Here is a 22,050-nt window from a genome sequence, read left to right on the forward strand (position 1 = left end):
ATAACCCCGCCCTACATTCCCCCATCCCTCCACCCCAATTGAACCCTGTGTTATTTGTAACGAATCCCTTAGAATGCAAGACATCTCATCAGCATCTGAACGTGGTCATCCATCAAAATTTGTTAGGTCAAAGTAGGGAAAATTTATGATGCGGGAAAGAGATGGTACACTACTAACTAGTAACTACTCTTATGCAGTTCATTACCCCAAGGCAATGTTTTAAAAAATAATTCAGAATCAGAATCATTTTGGCCACCGAATTCTAGGTTGGTAGTTTGACTATTTGATTCGAATAGATGGATCATTTTAACAAAATAAATTAAAAATTAAAAAATAATAATAATTAAAATTTAAAAACAACAAAAAATAGATGGATCATTTTAACAAAATAAATTAAAAATTAAAAAATAATAATAATTAAAATTTAAAAACAACAAAAAACTGTTGAAAAGGACAAACAATTTGATAATTCAACCACCCGAATTAACAGGTCATTAACCGATTCAATGGTTTTTGGTTAAGGACTGAATTTTGGGGTAAAATGAAATCCGTGGCCTGATGATTCCCGGGCCGAATGGTCCGGCCGTCCGGGTCAGCGGAGGAGGTTCAACCCTAGTGACTATTTTGTTTTAATAATGGGCACCTCCTTCCCCCCATGATACACTACTAACTACTCCCAATTTTCAAATCTTTGCAATAAAAATGAACGTAGGTGGCGATCTAAAACCTATTATCTTGTCACGTGGCACACATTAAGTGGCTCCCATACTGTGAGTCCTACAAAGGATACATTATGATCTGATGATCACGACTTGGTAGAGTGTTCCTTTTAGACATCCATTTCAATTTTCATGGGTTCCATTCTTTTTTTGTCACGTGTCCTCATATTGGTAGATTGATGATTCAATCAAAAGAGACTAAAAGAAAGAAAAACATATATGAAAAACTCCTGCAAATTTTATTGATTTCAGAAAGCATGCATTTGATACATTTTATATAAAATAGAAATAAGGCATGCCTATAGCTATAATCTATTCTTCATACAGAAGAAATTGATCCGAAGCTATACTACAAATCTACAATTTCTTACCAGTAAATCTCATGTCGATCTGATCATGAGAGATGACTCAAGTGTGCAATCCAGAAAAATTAAGGCTTTAACTAATTTTAGCCGAAGAGGAAATGTTCCAAGTTACAGCCCGGGAGTGAAGGGGACTCCGGCAGCTGCAATCCAAGAGCCTCCTCCCAAGAAGCTCCCGACGGTGAACTTTCCGGCGTCATCAGCACTCATGACGTGAAATCCTTCCCACTTTACTCTCCCGATTGTGCTTGCACCGGGACCGGTGTTCATGTACTCCCCATAGTACAGACTGCTCAATGCAAACTTGCCACTCCACTCGAGCCACCCTGCCCGGTCGACGAGGCTGTCAAGAGATGTCTTCATGAACACGGTCCTCGAGTACTTCTGCCATGGCCGCCCGAGGTATGTCTTGAATGAACCCTGCACAGCTCTCAGGTCCGAAGCGGCGGTCACCCGTGAATTGTGGATTGAGATGCCTGTGTTCTCATTGGGGTCTGTCCGTCCCTGAGCAGTCACCGTATTCTTCTGACCGCTCATGGGCTTTCTAACATAAATGTTGCAATTCTGGAGAACTGCGACGGCATCTCCAAAGATGAAATCCACCGTGCCGTAGATGTCGCAGTCCCGGTAGAATTGGCGCTGAGAGTAGACGTATAAGGTGTCCTGGTAACCCTTGAAGCTACAACTGTAGAACACCGAGAGATCAGAGCCTGATCGGAGGGCAACTGCTTGGTGTTTCTGGGGTCCAGCTGTGTTTTCGAACGTCATGTCCCGAGCCATGAACCCATCGCCGGTGACCCCTGAAGAGATGATACAGTCCGAGTAAGTCATTCATAGATTAATGCATTAAATTCTATTACTGTCAAAGAGTCTGAGATTTTTGGAGAGAGAGAGAGAGAGAGACATCCCCGCCATTACAATAATAATGGTTTCAGAGATAATAAAAAAGTGAAAAGGACAATAAGAAGGGACTCAACGATGAATTAATGAAACTTATTGGGTGGTGGTGCGCTGTGGGCTGTCAAGTTGACTTGGCTAGGCCATGGAAAGAGAAAACAACATCTAGTCTTTCTTTGATGGGATAGACAACCAAGAACATCCCAGGAAAAGGTAACAGGAACCTCCTTTAATGATGACCAGAGCTTGGGCCCTAAAACTGGCATAAGTTGAATATTCAAACTAGAAATTAATTAGGTGTAATTAGTTATACGCAAAATTTCTAAAGATAACATAAATAAGCTTAGAAAGTTTTTATTAGCTTTGGACTTATTGACCCATATCAACAACATCAACAGTCTTAAATTTTATATATATTTAGAACTGATAAGGGCACTAGTATTTAATTGATTATCATCTTTTAGCAAGAAATAAGTTTGATAATCCATGAACAGAACTCACCAATTGTAGCTGTTCGGAAAGTGGTGGAACCATCTTGGGCGTTTTTGCTGCCTGTCACTATTGTAGCATCGATCCCGTCTCCAATCAACATGATGTTTGAAGCTTTAATCTCAACGTTCTCTTTGTAAACACCCTTTTTCACATATATAACAAATCTCTTCCCACTTCTCTTGGATGAAACGGCCACTGCCTGAGAGATGGTCTTGTAGTTACCAGACCCATCTGCGGCCACCACAACGTCAGCTTGTGAAGCTGCACTGGGTGACTGAAGAAGCTTTCGGTCTGCAGCAGAGACCCATGTCGGAAAGCCATCAGAAAGCAACCGGCGATTACCACCTTGTTTACCCAACAGAGACGCTGCTGATGAATCTGCTTCCTTGTTTATGGCAAGCGAGTTGCTGACCATCTTGGAGAAGTTGCTCAACATGAAGGGAAAGGAAGATAAGTAAGAAGATTTGCCTAACTCAACGAAGCCGTTTTGGCAAGTCTGCTGGTTGGTGATTGCGGCACTGAGCCATGTCTGAGCATCGGACCAGCTCAATGGATTCTTAGACCCCGTTGCTCGGTTAAGCTGGGTGAGTGTGTCAGAATAAAGCTCCACACAATCAGCCCATGCCATCTTGGCCTTCTCATCAAATGAGCTCACGTCCATGGCAGAAATGAGCCCATAGGCTCGTCGGGCTTGGTCCAAGGTGGAACCAAGGGCAGCCTCACGAAGACTGAATTGGGTTTCATCTAAGGTGGCAAGGGGTTTATTAGAATAACTCATAAAATAAGACTCACATATTTCAGGATACGGGGTTTGGCTACAAGATGATATCGTATCACTAATCACTCCCTCAATGACCAAAGCAAGAAAAATAGTCACAAAACCTGATACAAGCTTATCCATTGAGACACTCTGCAGATTTGCTAACTATTAATTCTATTGCCTTGATGCTTCAAAGCTTTCAATGATTCGAGAATGCAAGATTGTGTGCTCTTTAAATAGGCAAGATTCTGGCTCAATAGGAAATTGACTATTTTCATTGTTTGAATGCGTATATGGTTTTAGGAAATTTATTGGGCCATGCCTGATGTTTACATGAAAATGAAACACTTCGGTGTATGGTTGCTTATTTTTGAATTCCAATAACGGTTTGTTGAAGCTGATATGTATACGCCAGTGGCTCTATTTCAACGGTTTGTTGAAATAGCTCTGTTGTCAATTCACAGAGATATTAGTTTCCAATTTATTAAGTTACAATAAATGTCCCTAAAAATTCACAGATAAATAAAATTGCATGACCCATGACTCAAATTCACAAGTATATACTTTATATTATATTGTGGCCATAATCCTTTTTTTCTCTTCTAATTTAATAACCATTGAAAAGATAATAATATGGTAATTATTATAACCCTTTGATTGGTATTAGGAAGAAGACTTACCATGAGATTACAAATTAGTGGGGCCATATGTCTGGAGCCCAGATTTACTACTAACATTTCCTACCCATTCTATCCGTTACTGAAACCACACATCTCTCAATTCATAATAGATAATAGAGATATGCAATTCACGGCGGATAGAAAGTCGGTAGGAAAAATGAATAGAAAATCCGGAGTGATCTGGGTGTAGATGATGATCCTAAGATGTGAAAAATGGCATGGGCTCAATAACTAAATTGTCGTTTTCATAATCGATCTTCTGATGGTTACTAGATTTCTCAACAGATTATTTTATTGTCTAAGTTCATGTTAGCTGGCAGATAAAACGATATTCTCACATCAATGGCTCCACTAGTAAAAGATTATTAGTAGGAGGATTTATCATGAGTAAGGCTGTCAATGGAGTTGGAAAGTCTGTCTGAAGACTCTGAACTTACACTTTAATATTTTATATTTATATAAAATTTTGTATATTTACAAGTTAAGCACAACAAAGTAGATGTATATTAAATTCGAGTCCGATCCTGGTCTAATCCGAATCCAATTCATTTACAGAAGATTACAAATTAGTTTTCTATTTTTTTTTCGACTCCTGAATAAAGAAAATTCATCAGATAATTGATTGTTTTATGAGATTTTATTTATATTTGGAATTGGTGGTTTACTATACAGTTTAGGTTTAATTATTAATATTTTTCTTTTTAATTCTTTTTCAGATGTACTTGATGGTTACTAGATTTTGCAATATTTTCTTTTCACTTCGGCTTTAGTTAATAAATTTTTTTTAAAGGTAAAATAAGAATTTTTTAAGAAAAGGAAAGGAATAGGCAAGCACTAGACAGAGATCGGCTTCAGTCGTTCGAACAGCCTTTTCAGCATTGCATGGGGAACATCTCTGTACTTTTACGTTTTATTTCATAGGAAGATATTTCCAATGCAAGGCTATGATGGTTGTTCGAATAGGCCTTGCAGTGAATGAATCCCATCACCACTAGACAGGCCACAAACTTCAGTTAAGATTTAACTAATAAGTATTAGTCTTTTTAAATTGGAAGGATTTTCTTTTTTTGTTTGTTGCTAACCAATTATAATAGATGGATATCCATTTAAAAATAATCCTTCCTAAAATTTTTTACTGATAATTTACGAATATTTGTGATTAGATTTTATGTCAGCCATAGGAATCCTCTCCTTTGTACTATATCATCAAGAGTTATTTTTCTTCCAAATTAAGTGTCCTTATTATTAGATTATTTATTACCACTCAAGTCAACAGTTTCATTAGTCTTCCCTTTTAGGTAAATTGCTGAAACCTCCCCTGAAGTTTGGTAATTGCAATCACCTCACTTGAATTTCTAATGTAATTGTAAGTAGATTCCCTTAGAACCATCAAAATGTCCAAAATACCCATGACATTACTTTTGACCAAAATGTTTATTTTCAAATTTTTGTATCATACCAATCACTACCCCAAGCCTCTCCAGAAATATCTCTGTACTTCCCAAAGAAATGGCCATTCTGTATGGATCAGAGTAAGTAATTGATTTAGTATTGCACCTTCATTAAGGCATGTGTTCTCGGCATCTATTATGAAGTCAGAACTTTGAAGAACCAGGCATCACAAAACCATTTACGGGTTTGAGTATTGTGATTTGGAAGGTTAATAATGGAAAAAAGGTGAAACTCTAATTAACTATATTTTCTACCAAAAAGTAATTAATTAATTATATCGAATTCAGTTTGGAGACTGGAGACATATATCTTATTTTATTTTATATTCTAACTATTTTATTTCATGAACTGATTAATCCTAGCTAGCTAGCTATGTCCACGTTTCTAAGAGAATGTATAATATCTTCTGGAGCAGGTTAGGCTCGTTTGAACGGTTATGGACCCTTAATTATATGTTTTCTCCATTCCAAAGGAACTATGGAATGAATCTCATAGCTCACTTAGAGAATTAATTGGCCTAAAAGTCAGATTGAACTAGTGACGATGAGTACGTGTTTGGTTGATGACTTGAAGCTCAACTACAAGTAATAAATATAGGAGAATCCTTCTCTGATATTTTGCATCCTGTGGTCCAGATTCAAGACACTGATGTCAATAAAACATATAGCTCTATTCTCTTTAGTAAAATCTTAGACAATGGTTTTTTTGCCAAAAAATAAATAAAACAATCAAAATTCATTAAAATATTCTTCATGCAAATTTATGACTAGACATACCTCTTTTCTTTCTATTATTAAGTGGCATTTAATAATTAATGACATGGGTTTTAGTTTTGACCATGAAAATGCAAAATAGGTTACAGCGATAGTTTTTGAAAACGAGCCTCGATTGGGTTGGATGGTTGGACTGTTTGACGTAGGAACCTGTCAGGACTCCGGGTTTGGTTTTAAACTCAAAAGCCATTTGACCGTTTGACCTTGGGACTGGTCAAAGTGATTCTGTTTTTTGGTTTTTAAAATCATAGTTAAAAATTAGTTGAAAGAAAACCTTATGACAAATAAAAATTAGGTAGATTTGGGATTTTCAATCTTAGGGTCCGTTTGGTTTATAGTCAGAATCAAATTGGTCCATTCCCGTAGTCTGTTTAGTTCAGATAGAAATAGGAATGAAAATTAAAATTAACAGGAATGTGATTTCATTCCCAAAAGAGGGATAGGAATGACCATTCCCTCAAATGGGGGAATGCCATTCCACAAGGAATGGGAATAAGATTTCGATTCCATCCAACCAAACAGTTGGAATCGGAATTGGACTATTCCGATTCCATATCCCTATTCCTGCAAACCAAACGGGCCCTTAATAAAGAATCGAAATGATATAATTTGTTTGTTTTGTTTTCCATTTTTAGGGGAAAACTCTCAACCTTACTTTAGGTGCATATCATGTAAAAATTAATGGACGACACATGCTCATCATCTCTATGTTATTAAAATGTGACTAAGACAAATATGACTACGGAGTAGCAGTGGTAATTGGGCGGGTTGGGCTGGGTTTGGTTTGGGTTGAGTTTCAATCCAATTTATCTAACCCGCCAACCCATTAATGATTCAGTTATATATAATTAAATGGGCTGGGTTCAACCCAAATCTGCCTAGACCCAATCCAATCCACCTAAATCTATTAATCTTACATTTATGTACTTAAAACAAAAAACTAACTCTTACTTGACAAATAAGCTGATCATAGCTTGGTGATAATAGTTGTTATTTACACAAATGGTGAATGTTCAAATCGCATTACATGCCATTTTATTTTTACACAAGTGGCAAAGCCATTTGATTATGTTTAGGTGTCGAGCTTGACCGAACCACTTAGGTTCAAACCAGTAACTATAGGTAGAGTAAGGCTTGGATGGGGACATCCCAAGATCCTAAAAGATAAGAGATAAAGGTGCTTGTCTCTTATCAGGAAAGAGAATATTGGATTTCCTATCAATCATTAAGTGCACCATTGGGGTTACCATTGGGGCTTCGTCATGTGTCTCATAAGGATTTTCTCGAGAATCGGCTTTCCTTCTCCTCAAGATCCCTCATGATTCACGTGTGCTACTTCCTCTCGTGCATTTTATTTTGATTGACGTGGCGTCTGATACTGTCACTGCTTGGCGGGAGGTGTCTTGTTAACCCTACGTGGCATCTTGCTACGTATTTTGATGGTGTAGGTTCCACGTGGCTCTGGGCATGTGCGGGCCTCACCATGGGCTCGGCTTGGGCTTCTCTCGGTTTGGGTCACGAGTGGGCTTGTAAGCTGTGGGTTCATTGCACATTTAGCGAATCGTCAGTTTATTGCACGTTTGAACAGGCGTGAGGCCCTATCTTGGGTTTGGCCATGGTTTCCTTTAGTTCGGGCACCGAGTGGGCTCGGTGAACCATGGGTTTATCACGATTTTGCAATATGCGTTGTGAGTTCATCATAGAGCTTATGGTACGTTACGGGTTCATCGCAACAGGAAGGTTGTCTACGGGTTGCTCGCATGCAACCTTGACCGACTCAAACAAATCAAACCGAGGTGATCGGGTTTGTTCATATTTTGACCGAGTTGAGCTGATCCAGACTTGGGTTAGGTTGATTTGGATTTATGTCGATTCGAATGAATGTATTAATTCGGGGCAAAACTAAATTTAATCAATAATTAATAAAAAATTAATACATTAATTATAAATTATTTCACTCAAATGAAAAAAATTTAAAAAATGACTAATATCTTTACTGGTCACTTGGATGATCAATTTATTTCCAACCCGCCAAATAAATGTACACATTGAGTGAATTAGATACTGAGTAGATTAGGTGGATTCAACGGGTTGGTGAGAAATTGCGACCCCTACCACGGAGGCTGCGGACTGTACCGAAAAGACGTTATTTCATAAGAATTAGTTGAAGTTGGTGTTTGTTATACTGTAACAACGTTATATCCTCTGACTATAACGTACCCAACAGATAGCTGCAGAAGCTCTCTCTGAATATTATAAACATACTTGATACCAATTAAAACGATGTTAATCTTGCACCAAACTTTCATTTTCATAGTTCTAACGTACCAAAACTTGTTTTTATTTCTTTTTTCTTGTTTTGCACGATTTTATTTAAATTAATCAGACCATACTATAATCTCATGAGTCATGTAGTTATCCAAACGCAGCTGTAACTAATATAATTTCGGCTGATCCATTACCAACTAATTAATAGCCATTTTTCTTCATTTGAGCAATAGTCGCATAGGATCTTACAAAAGTCAATTACCAAGGCACCATAGGCAAGTAAAAGAAAATGAAAACAGACAAAAAGCATGAAAAGGAAAAAGGCAAGAAAAACGAAAACAAAGTAAAATATTTAGGGAAGGTGTCTAAAATTCATCATGGTGGTCTAAAATATTTCTCTTAAATTCATCATAACTTTTCAAAACGTTTAGGAAATCCTATATTAGTAATTTGACGTTAAATAGACTAACGGGTATTAATAGAATAGAGTACCATTTTACCCTTTGTTATATTCCTAACATTTTTCACCCATTTTTCAGTTTTATTAGACTAATTTCAAGTAGTACAACGAGAGAAAAATGTCTCTCAATGAGTAGAAATCTTATATATAAGGCAATTGGGTGTTTAAGGACATTTTAATCATAAAAATATGTTTAATGAGGCTGACTTACCATTCAGGGGCAGTTTGGTCATTAAAATTACATTGATGCTGATGTGGACAACTTTTGTCAATGTACATTAATGGCGGTCTAATGGATGATGAATTTTGGAAAATAAAAATTCATTGACATGGAGTTCCTTAGATGTTTTGAAAAGTTATGGTGAGTTTAAAAGAAATGGTGAATAGTCATGATGAATTTTAGACAATTTGTCAATGATTTTATTCATAGATGTTTTATTCACCCATTTTGAATTATTCATTCTTTTTCTTGAATTTGTTGGTGATTTTATAAAAGAAGGTATAATATATTTTCATGAAAAGTTGTGAAATAATTAGAAAATGTTAATTGACCCATTGTGAAAACACATATCTCCATAATTGTATATTTTTATTCATGGGAAGATATTTCCTACGGTGGTGTTTGGCATTGATGTCATTGACCTAGAAAAATGGTACCATGTCAAAAAAAAGTGGTGCCCAAGAAAACAATCCCATATTTGGTTCCATTTTTTCATAAAAAAATGTTGCCCCATACCACGCCTTGGTCCGAAGAAACATCAAATTCAATGTTTTTTCAAGTTTCAGCCCATTGCTACCTATAGTACAATGATGTGGCATTGTCTTGCATGTTGGATAATGTAAACCAATGCTGAAAACGATTATACAACACTAATACCAAACAAAAGCAATGTTGTTTCCCCACAAAACATCGTATGTGACAACATGGATGCCAATAAATAAAAGAAAAATAAAAAGAAGAGGCAATAGACCCTCATCTATAAAGCACTGCATTTTCCTAGAAAACATCTTTAAAGCAACGACATCATCGATGCCAAACACGTAATAGTATTGGTGTGAGGCGGGTATATATGAATACCAATTATATGAAAAGAAAATCTAGACCATGGTAAGTAAGAAACACACTTATTGGCAATGAAAAGTTGCCCTTAATATCATAAAAAAATACTATTTTTATATAATAACTAAAATGATGTATCTTTTTTGGGAAAATATCAAACAAGGGCAATGTCATTGTTGATCATCTTCCTCTACCTCTGCCTAAGTCCTTCGGCGATGGCCTATCAACCGACCAACGAAAATTGTGTAAGTCCTTTTCTTTGACAGACGTGCACAAGATGTAGAGGAAGACGATCGTAAACTTCAGGTTCACGGACCTCCTCACGGCAATGGCCTATAGTTTACAGACAATCGTGATACACCGGTACTTGTCGTTGTAGGAATTGTAGCGAATCCAACGTCGGGAAGACGGTGTATGCTGGTACTTCCGCGTTGGAGGAAGTACCAGCATACCACGTCGACAAGACAGTGATGAAATCGCTGTTGAAGCAGTTCGAGTTTAAACCAACTGAATTGAAGGAGTCTGCTTTTGCTCCACTCTTGATGGCACACATGGCCGATGAATTGAAGGTCCTAATCCGGCTGAAAAATCATGTTATCGACCGCAAACGTTAACTGATAAGCCACCAAAATACAGAGTAAGAGGAATACCCTTATTTGATATTACTCAAAAAAAAAAAAAATCTTATTTCGATTACTGTATCAAAAATATTATTTTTATTGATATTAAGGATAAAAAATTGCACCCAATTATTTATGCATTCCTTGATGGACACACGCTGACATATTGGTAAGAGTAACTATTTCTTAATGGACAACAAATAATCTCTCTGTACTAAATTCCTTTCAGCACATCCATCTATCACTTCAAAATTACCGTTACCTATTCCATATATCTAATCAAAACCAACTTTTAGTTGCCCATTGATACGTTATCAGCGGAGCTGCTGATCTGCAGCTACTGATATGTGGGGTGGCGTACCATTAGTCCATCATATCTATCGTATTCATCGCCAACTAAACTGCAGTCATTAAAAAATAAAAAACTGGGAGGCAAGAAAACTCTTTCTTATCTAGATTCTCCTATTTCTTTTTTATTTGTTTTGGTTTTCAACTAGTATTTGTTGGGATGATTTGTGAGGACAAGCTCCCCTACTTGTGTGTGTAGCTCTTCCTAGTTTTATAAATAAAAAAGTGTTCGGTTCCAATTTTGCATTTCAGCCATAATGTCTCGTTCATCCGTTGTTTTTCGATGACTCCATTTTTTTTCTAAAAATTTTCCTCAAAAACTTATTCCATTTACCTATTGCTAAATTTGATAACCTAATATAATAATAATAACAAAAAATCACATTTAAAATTATTATTGTTTTATTAATTATTTGTATATTATTAATTACCTATTCCATTATTTTTTTATCTAGTAATATTTACTTTATTATTCATTAAATTATTTATATTATTTAAAATTTAATTAATTATGAAATACATAATTGTTAATTATTAATTAATATATGTAATTAATTATTTTAAATTTATTAATTGATACTCAATTTCTAAAAATATAATTATATATAACTATAACAAATAATGAATAATTAGTTAATTAATTAATAATTGCTCGATTCTTTAATAATATTTACTCATTTCTACTTTTTTTATCAATTCTATAATTTTAAATTATTTTATATCCATTTACTTAATTGTTAATTAATTTGTTAAATAATTAAACAAAATTTATCATGTCTAAGTTTAAAATGGTCAATTGTCTTCTTTCAAAACTCAACATTCTAATTTTAGAATAATATTCTCTACATTCAAACTTTAGAACGAAAAAAAGTTTACCTACTCTAATACACAACTAAAAGTAATTATTACAGTTTCATAGACATTCAAATGTAGACTTCAATGCTAACAAACAAGTCTTTAATTTCTACTTTTTTTTCCTTGAACTTCTATATTAATAGCTAGGCAAGAAATGTCAAATCCCACTCCCACTGTTTCTAACTAAACAAGTTAAGTGGTTGTTCATGCATATATGAAGGGAAGCAAGAAGCAGGAAGGAAAATTTGATGCCATGGATTTATCCTTCCCCGAGAATAAAATAATCAATTCTTTAATATTCCTCTCCCAATCTTATCTTCTCCTCTTCTGCATGCCTTGCCTAGCTCGTTAATTAATTTAGTTATGTTTGGTTGTGTCATAATTGCAGTAGTTTAGAACTAATCTACGAGATATGAGTCCCTGAAAGAAACGCGTTGATCAAATAGTCAAAAATCAGAAGTCGTTAAGGGTGGCCTTTCAATGGAAACTTAATATTCTTGGTAGAGAAGAGAAAATCAGTTGTGTGTGTTGATGAGCAAAAGCAAGTGGCGAGTCAAATTGAAGGACTTAGGTATGGGTTGTTGCAAGGAAGAGTAGTTACTAAGTTGGTCCATGGTCTCATCAGATAATGATGCAAGGGGGTGTCTTCTTATATGTAGATGTTTGGCCCACGGAGTGCAAATCTGAGCACAAACCATGGTGCCTTGAGAAGTACATATGCAAGGATAATTTGGCTTGTTGGTCACCATACTAACGATATCTAGCAGTACTACTGGTTCTAATTTGTTAACAAATTTGCATCAATCATATTCTCGCTACAATATCAAACAGTAGTTCTAAAGTCTATTTCTTATGTGGGTTTTGGGCTAGCTCTGGCTCCTTATATGGGGATCCCTCTTGGTGTAATGTAGACGCCATTAGGGCCAGAGCCTGAAATTATTTATATCAGTTTTTATTTATCTATTTATTAGAATTAATGGTAGTTGGACCTAACTCATTTAATTATATTTATTTATTTATCCATATTGTTTTTAAAGGAAATTTTAATATTGCTTCAATTTTCTTATATCTTAAATGTGGTTATATAGCCTCATTATATTATTTATGAAACAGAGACCTACAATTTTTTTCTATGCAGCAAGCAGCCAAGCCAATAGTTCCAAAATAGTTGTTAAAAAAATCATGTATGCAACCAACCAACTCTTTACAAACACGAAAACAGTTTCCTGGGAATAGACAATTCAAGAGAAACTAGCTTCAACACAAATTGGATGCAAGGCTAAATGAACACATTCTGATTTATAATAATATCTCCTGTAAAAATCTTAAATGCTCTCTCTCTCTCTCTCTAGCTAGGAGGAGGAAGAACAACAACAACAACCACACCTCTTTCATTCCTGATTAGAAGAAGAAGAAAAGAAAGAACAAGAAAACTCATTTCTTATATCTAAACTGAAAATGTCAAATTGGGAGCAAAACTGTTCAGGGTATTAACTACCAAAAGAAAGATAAGGAAGTAGCACACAACCATCTTACATGCTGTGTTTTCTTAGAATTCTAGAGAGAGTATTCTATAAGACCAAAAATACAGAATCAAAATGGAAAATTGCACAAATTACTGAGTCCCCTTATTAACAATAATGAACTTGTTGAGAAATGTTAAGATAATAAAAAACTATTCCGGGATCTCACCTAACAGCTTAAGCTTTTAGGTTGAACAGTTTCTTGACTAGAAGTAATATTATTTTTACGACTGTGCATAGAATTAATACATTGTAATAAATAAAATCTAGAGAAAAAAAATAACTGCCCAAATTAGGCTTATAAAATTAAGCCTAGTATGAATAAACAAATTATAAAGCTTATGAAATTAAGCTCTTAAGGGGAAAATATATTAAAAAAACAAGATCATATAATCAATTAGAAGAAGAAGAAGAAGAGGAAGAAGAAGAAGAAGAAGATGAAGAAGAAAAAGAACAACAACAACAGCAATAATCCTACCAATTTGATGTACAAGTGAGATATGCACAGCTATTAACTTGACATACAAAGATACAAAAAGAGATTATTTGATTCACATAGGCTTAATAGTGAATCAATGGAAGCTTCCCTCTCTCTCACACACACATAAGCTTAATTATTAGAGATAATTTGGGAGGTGAAGACCACTTAAGGCCATGCTTAGTTCACTTAAGTCTGTTTGGTTTGAAGGAAAAAATAGGGAAACCTATACAAGGTTTGTAAAGGTTTCCTTACCTTTCCCTACATTTTCCTTCAAACCAAATATAGCCTTAATTCTTACTCATTCTGGACAAGAATAAATAAGATTAGAATGTTTGGTTACAAAATTCTTGCCATGAGTCTTATTATTTTCAAAATGAATAAACAACCCATAGCACAAAAAATTGAGGTAGCCTGCAACATGAAAAACGATCAAGCTTCACTTTACTCATTTTCATTCTTCAAAGAAACTCCATATCAATGGTCATAAACTGTCGGCTAAAGTCTACAAAACTGATGCCATATATGTTTAATGGAAAACTGCCATGGAAACTTACACCAACAGACATCAACTGTCAACCATCCACCAATAAAACATTTATGCTGACTGCGGTTTTGGAGACCTAGGCCGATGGTTTATAACCACTGGCACAAAGCTTTATTGAAGAAAGAAAATGAGCAACATAGGGCATTTCTCAATCTGAAAAGAATTCATTTTTCAGGAAAAAAATTCTGATTCATAGTAATATTTTTCATTTTGCCCATTTTTATCCTTTTTTTTTTATTTTAGAATTTCATCCTAAATAAGAACGATAAATAACGATAATTAAACCAAACATGCATGGCCTAAATTTCTACTAAATGTATAGTCACTCTCAATAGTAAACAATACTACAGAGATAATATGTACATGTTGTTTAAGTTTTTGTAACTAACAAAATATTAGATGAGGATAAGAGCACGTACAGTTCTCCCATCAACAAACGGTAACTCACTAACTTGGCCGCAGCAAAACAAACTATCTGCCCATTCCATCTTGGCCTTCTCAATAGACAAGCAGATGACGCCCATAGAGGCTAATGAAACTTAGGGTAGCATCACCAAAATTGAATTGGGTTTCATCTAAATTAAGTGAAAAGAGGATTACTAAGTAATTAATGAAAGGCTAGGCAACATATTTCAGGCTATGGGGTTTATCTGTGAGTGCATGTGGTGATTGGTGAAACATGCATGACACAGTATATAAAAAAGCTTCTATGAGCAATAATTAAGCCCCATATCCTGAAATATGTAAAGCTAAGCTTTCATTAAATCTGCCCTTTTGTATCCTTAGACAAAACCCAATTCAATTCCCATGATGTTCCCTTTAAGCGTTCCCAGCACTAAGTCTATGTTTCCCTGTTTTTCCCTTTCTTTCCCTTCCTTTTCCTTCAAACCAAACAAAGTTTAAGAGAAAGAAAGAAAAAGCACTCAAAAAACCTGATACATACTGATCAAATGAGCCTGGCCCAAATATGTTGCATCCAATTTCTTGAAGCTTTTACTTTCAATGCAACAAGAATGTGAGAATGGCCTCGTTATATAGGCAAAAGTTTTGACCCGAAGAAGAACTACGAACAAAAGATATTTGAACGCTTATAGTTTAATTCTTTTTTATGAATATTTTGAATAAATTATCAAGTTTACGTGAGGAATAAACCCAGGAATGTGGTCCCCTTCTGAATTCCATCTAGGGTTTGTTGAAACCGCTAAACCCAGGGTTTCTTTTGGCGCGGACAAAAAAAATTCTTTCCAAGCTATTACAGTTCTGAGAGTACAAGTTCATACATAAGATAAATAAAGACCCATGCTCCCTCGGTCAATTCAGAGATGTTATTCAATTATGGGGGCGTATTCCTTTGTTTTTCTTATTTCCTATCTGATGTGGGCGAATACTTAATCTGACTAAAGCTTCCTCATTTTTTAGGAACTGGGTTTTCGCCGTTGAAGCTTGGATTAATTTTTAGACCCTATCCAACAAGAGGCTTTGCATGGGTTGGGCATGAATTTTTGGGCTTTGAATTTGGCCTAGAACACAAAATATTTTGGGCTTGAATTGAGGCTTCAGTTAGTTTGAGCCGAACCCAACCCAAGCATGTTCAAAAAAATATATACATATATTTATTTTATTTATGTAAATACATATTTTTAATCATTGGTCTTCATGCATGACAAAATTATTAAATTTGATTATATATATATATAAAAGTTGAGCTTGACCTTAAATTGTACCAGGCCCAGGCCCAAAGTTTACATCTTAGACTTAGGCCTGATCCACCCTCAACCCGACCCAACCCATCCGAGTTGCACCCCTAACAACAAATATGGGATGTATGCTGGTGGGTTGCAGTAGATTGTAGTTCTACGACCATGTACACCAAGTTAGTTGTTTATCCCATATGATTGATGCCATATCATATGCATCAGAAATGCAATATAACATCATTACACTGGAGAAAATGTTCAAAATATTGAAAAATATTTAATCAATTATTAATTTTATCTTTCCTAAATTAGATATTTATACTAGTTTGAAAAGCGCAAATAGCTATAAAAATTTATCTCTTCATATCAAAGTTTATATATTAATTATGTCAAACACAAATTAAGTATGATAAGTAAAAATTATTTATATAATGTAGATGAAATATATAATTTAAAATTAATCCGAAAATAAAGCTATTTTCTTATTTAGATGGTGGGTCAATGATCTAAATTTTTAAGGAAAATCATGATGTTATTATTGAATAATAAATATTTAAAAAAGGATGGAACACAAAAAAATGAAACAGTACAGAATCTGGTGGGGGAGGGGGCATTATAATGATTTATGAATACTTTCATTTATTGCAATAAGTTAATGCAATGTGTATATACGATTAAATAGAAATTTGGTTAGGTTTGGATTGGCAAATTTTTGCTTTCATGTTAGTTTGGTTTTGGGCAGATTAACATTTACAGTTGGTCGGTCTTATGGCCTGGGTTTGCCCTTAACTTGACCTTGACCTAATCCCCAATTGATATATATACTTTATAAAAAGAGCCAAAAAGGGGTTTAGATGTATAAGAGGAAAGGAGGGAATAATGGGGAGGGGACATATTACAAAATAATAGATTTTGTGAGAGACACTTAAGTCTTAAGAGGTTTTTTATTTTGACTTTTTATATTATTATTAATTTAAGTTAAAAATAAATAACCACATATGAAAAACTGGCGGGTCTGTGTGTTGCACGAAATTTGTTAAATGAAATTAAAACTTAGTTTGAAAGTAGTACGAATGCAAATATATACAACGTAAATAGATACAAAATAATACAAAATATAAGATTTTGCACTCTACATATTTGCATTTATATCCTTCCAAACTCAGCCTAAACTACAAATACTTACTTATTTAACATATCCAATTGAGTGAAATCCATACAGGTGCAATTCAAATAATGCAACTTACACCGTGCTGAGAGTGGCCAATTTCCTATGTTCTATTCGGTAATTATTAATATTTTGAATGGGAATTAAAAGGTTTCTTTTTAATACAAATCAATTTAAGAGTAACACAAATCACGTTCCGAAGCACCTGATTCGAATGTGATTAACCTCTGAAACGTGGGAAGTTGATGTTGGCATAGTTGGAGCGGTTTTGGTGGCGGAAAGAGCCAAGGTGGAAGGAGACAGGAATGAAGAAGAGCCATCGGAGACTGAACAATGCTCGGGGAAGGAGCGGAGGCCGGTTGTCACAGCAGGAGATGAAGCCAAGGTGATGAGACCTTAGTTGGTGACAAGGCTAGGCAAACTATAGGTGGTGGAGACGCTGATGCCAATTTGGTCTATGCAACACTTGGTGTTCCTGCAAGTGCCACAACTGTGAAGCGTTCGAGAGGGGACTCCCTGTTTGTGGCTCACCACATACAAGTGTTTTTGCAAGTGCAACACTTGGTGTTCCGACCCCCAAGACGACGAGCCGCTCACCACCCATTGCTAGTCTTAGACGCAATACACCGTGGATTCAGTCTGGGACACGCTTTTGGACAAGGCTGCCAAGGAATGGATGCAATTTTCCGAATCCATTATGTCGCTGAAGTCTTCTTGGTAGAATGTAATTGACAAGTTTTCCTCTTTGTGTGCAAATGGTCTCCTACTTGGTCAATTGTGACAAGGTGGAGGTGATGGTCTAACAACTTCGGCAGGTATAGGAGGAGATCGAGCGCCTAAGTCAAAAGTCAACCGAGGTGTAGTTTGGTTAGGAGGCAGCTGAGGGCCGAGCCCACGACGAGTTCAAACGTCGCAAGAAGGTTGAAGCCAAGGTGGCAAATAAAAGGGAGCTTGTGAAGGAGCTGAAGTCCACCATGGTGTCGATGAAGTAGCAGTTGGATGAATCGACCGCAAAGGCAGTCGAAAAGTACAAAGCCTCGAATGAGCATGATGTGGGCCTAGTTTCCTTCACCTCCCAAACTTACCTGGAGGGCTTTGATGATTGCAAGGTCCAATTTTCGAAGATTTTATTGAGCTTCAACTTCGATCAGTTGGACCCGTTCCCTATTGTTACCAAGGTTTTAAATTTTGCAACATATCAGCCACGTATCATTTTGGAAGAGTTCCGATATATGAAACATGTATAATTAGATGATTTCGTGTTTTTTTGTTCATATTGAACCGATACAGATCTATATCGGCCTCATATCGGACTATTTCAGGTTTGTATCGACCGATACAAACCAAAACGGGCCGATACACATTATGTATCAACCGATCTTAATTTCCCTCTCCTTTTTAAATTTAATTCATCTCTTTTTTCTCTCTCTCATTAATATCAATTTTAATTAAGCCTTTAAGTTTGAGACGTCATTGAATGCTAATATTATTTAATTAAGTTCTTACAACAATAATTAATTAACCATTATGGTTTGCTTACAACAATAATTAATTAACCATTACGTCAACTTAATTGCCTATTAGCATTTCCCAACAAATGCTAAAATTTAATTATTAATAATAATAAGATGAATACAAATTATATTTATTTATTAAAAATTAAGGTATATTTTAACTTGTATACATAATAAATATTATCTAAATCTATATAATAAACATTAGCTAATAATTGACTTCAAAAAATATTAACTAATAAATATTAGTATATATGCACACATTTACATTTTAGTTCTATTATTTTTTAACGGTTACTAATTATATCCCGATACTTTATATAAATCATTAAAGAATGGTTTTTATGTATAAATAAATTAGTTGTAATCACATAAAACTCATTTTTACTGTTGTTCATATTTTTTTTGGATTTTTAGTGTATCCATGTGTATCTTGATTTTTCGTTTGTATCTATGCGTTTCCAAAGTGTATCTCGATACGTCTCTTACAATTACCTTTCCGATACATCTTGTGTTTCCAATACTTTGAACCTTGACTATTGCTCAACAACCGGTGGATATACTGGAGACGGAGGAGAGCCCGATCGCCAACGCCACTACTCAAGTTACTGTCACCGCTACTGCTCAGGCTATCGCCGTTGCTACTGCTAGGGGGACCACCAAGGCTGATGCTTAGATCGAAGGGGGCCAATAGAGATTTTCCTTTATTTGGGCTTGCTTGCCCCTTAAAAGTTTTTCTTCTTCTTTATTATTATTTTTTTTTTTTGAAAGGGGTCGACGCCTTCCCTATAAGAGGCCCAAGTATTTGGCCATTTTTGACTCCCTGGCCTTATACTTTCCATTCACTTGGTTCACAGGCAATTGTAAATCATTAAAGACCTCAATGTTCTTGGCTCTGAGGTCATTTGCAAGCTGGAGGCCCTATTCCTAGAGAGCTCAGATGCTGGAGCGTCCTAAGACTTATGAGCTTGGAAATCGTTGAGGGAGAGGCACAACATTGGTCTTCGGTTGGTCCCTGCGTGACAATGTTGATAGTCATGGTTCCTACGCTCAGCGTGGGACCCCACGAGAGTCTTAGAACAGGTCTTGCTAGCTCATCGGTTGCTGTTGTCCAATTTCGAGGGGTCATCCCTCGTCGTGTTGCTTGTGGATTCCAACGGGGAGGCCACATGGGTGGGAGGCCTCTTGCCAGATGCCCTATACCTCATCCAACCGCTGGGCTAAGTTGTCTAGCATGTCCAAGACTAAGTCAAATTAGTCAATTGTGACTAAATTCTGAACGTTAGGGATGGTGTCTTGCTTGTTAGTCATTTCCAAAACACTGGTTGATTAGGTTAAATTTGTTTTCTTAAGGGAAAGTTTTGAAGACGATTCCCATAAACGATGCTAACTGTTGCTACCAAATATGGAGTCAAGGGTAACAACATACTTTCTAGTATCCAAGACAGATGGGTCCAACCTGCTGAGACAAAGCAAATGTCAGAGGCCCTAGGAGTTACCCCAGGGGCGAAGACTCCAACAGTCAAGTTAGCCAAGGGCTATAAGGGGTTGGACCAAGCAAGTGAAGAAACTTAGAGCTTAAATCTGTGTGTCTTTACCTCAAATGTGGGAGCCCCTTTACCTCATTTTACCTTTTAGTGTTCTCAATGTTTTAAAAATAATCCAAAATTCGAATTGCTTTGGCCACCAATTTCCGGTTAGCAGTTTAACCATCTAGTCCAAACAGATGGCTCGTTGCAATTTAAAAAATAAAAATAATAATAATAATAATAATAATAATAATAATAATAGAAATAATTAAAAAAGACCAAAAACCATTGTCTAGGTCAAATGGGTTGATGGTTCAACCATCCAAGTCAATAGGCCACTAATCAAGTCAATGGCTTTTGGCTAAAAAATGGTTTAGGGGTGAAACGGAACTAGTTGCTTGAACAGGTCAATGAAAGTTCAAAAACCATGAGGTTTAAAGCTTTGGGTTAGGCTTGAGCTGATCCTCAACTTGACACAACATGCCCAAGTTGCACCCCTAAGAGCAATGTGATATTTATAATTGGAGTGAACCAAATTGAGTACAACCTGTGCACTCATTATTTTTGGATTTTTAACTATTTTTATATAAGAATTATTGATATTCAGCTGAAGGAGTTATAGAGAATGGGCTACCCCAATTGTGCATCCCAATGAACCAAAAAATAAAAGATCTCGGGCCGGATTCTCATAGCATATTAATAGTTTTTAATACTACCTAGCCCTACCCACACCCCAAATGTAATAATATTTGTTGGAACTTGGGCCTAATTTGACTTATGGGCTTCTAATGCCTAATGGCTTCCTCCTATACCCTATCCATAGCCATAGGCCAAATCTATCTCATGGGTAGAGGTGTCAATGGTATTTGAAAATCCGATTTCCAACTCGAGATTCAACATAATCGAATTGAATTCGGATTAATCGAATATGATAATCGATCGAATTCAGATATCTTATTCACATCGTTTAAGTAATTGAATCAAAATCAGGTACATCCTTATTCAATTCGATAATATCTAATTTCGATCGATTATTTAATTTTTCTATATAATATATAAAATATTTAAATATTTTATATAATTTCTATATATAATAATGAAAGTATATAATAAATTAACATAAGAGTTAAAATGAGATAAAATATTAATTGGTGGGTCCTCATTATATGCATTCTCATAATGATCCAAGTTCGTCTTAAAGGAATTAATTAACTAAATGACCATAATGCCTATCTTAATTACATCATTTAAGTTTAATCGTCTACATTATCTTTAAATAGATTATAATAGTATAATACTTAATTTTATATATGTTTTTTAATTTAAATTAGTTAGGAGTGGACGGACATTAAACCAGCCCCTCTAGATGGGATTTGAAAAAATAAAACTACGACTCTACCGATATATAAGTGTATCGATATTTTGAATACGGTGGAAAAAGGCTGTACAAACGGTGTGTCTTGTGAATACCGAAACCAATCTCGTAGGGTGAAAAATCAGAAGAACTCAGATTAGCTGTCAATCAATCATTTGAAGGACTGTTCACTTCGGTCTCTTTCAATAACTTATCCCAGGCATTGCAAAGCAGCTGAATCTTCATCTCAGTCTTCCCAAACGGACCCCTGTCATGCATATATACTGATATCTAGTTTATGGCACAACGTTACAATGGATGGACAACTAAAAATATGTGACCCACACAAACATCAGTCAAGATTGTTTGGTTCATTAATCCTAATTACATTTCCTCACCCCACGTATTTACTTTTTGTAAAGTAGTTTGGCCTATTCAAGGATTCAAGTAATTCTAATTACTTTCCTTTGCGTTGCATCTCAAGGGAAGCAGCG

General features: G+C 35.5%; 1 protein-coding gene across 1 annotated transcript; it reads right to left on the reverse strand.

The window, feature by feature from the left end:
* Positions 1 to 937: 937 nt before the first annotated feature.
* Positions 938 to 3,491, reverse strand: LOC148855158 (pectinesterase-like). Its single transcript, XM_088982643.1, has 2 exons — positions 2,480 to 3,491; positions 938 to 1,881 (listed from the first exon to the last, which is right to left on the reverse strand). Exons 1-2 carry the CDS (start codon positions 3,369 to 3,371, stop codon positions 1,193 to 1,195), a joined length of 1,581 nt encoding a protein of 526 aa, XP_088838769.1. The 5' UTR covers positions 3,372 to 3,491; the 3' UTR covers positions 938 to 1,192.
* Positions 3,492 to 22,050: the final 18,559 nt, after the last annotated feature.

The sequence above is a fragment of the Nelumbo lutea genome, chromosome 4 (assembly GCF_056320005.1).
Source record: "Nelumbo lutea isolate HS-2025 chromosome 4, American lotus-T2T, whole genome shotgun sequence".
In the NCBI taxonomy this organism is placed as follows: Eukaryota; Viridiplantae; Streptophyta; class Magnoliopsida; order Proteales; family Nelumbonaceae; genus Nelumbo; species Nelumbo lutea.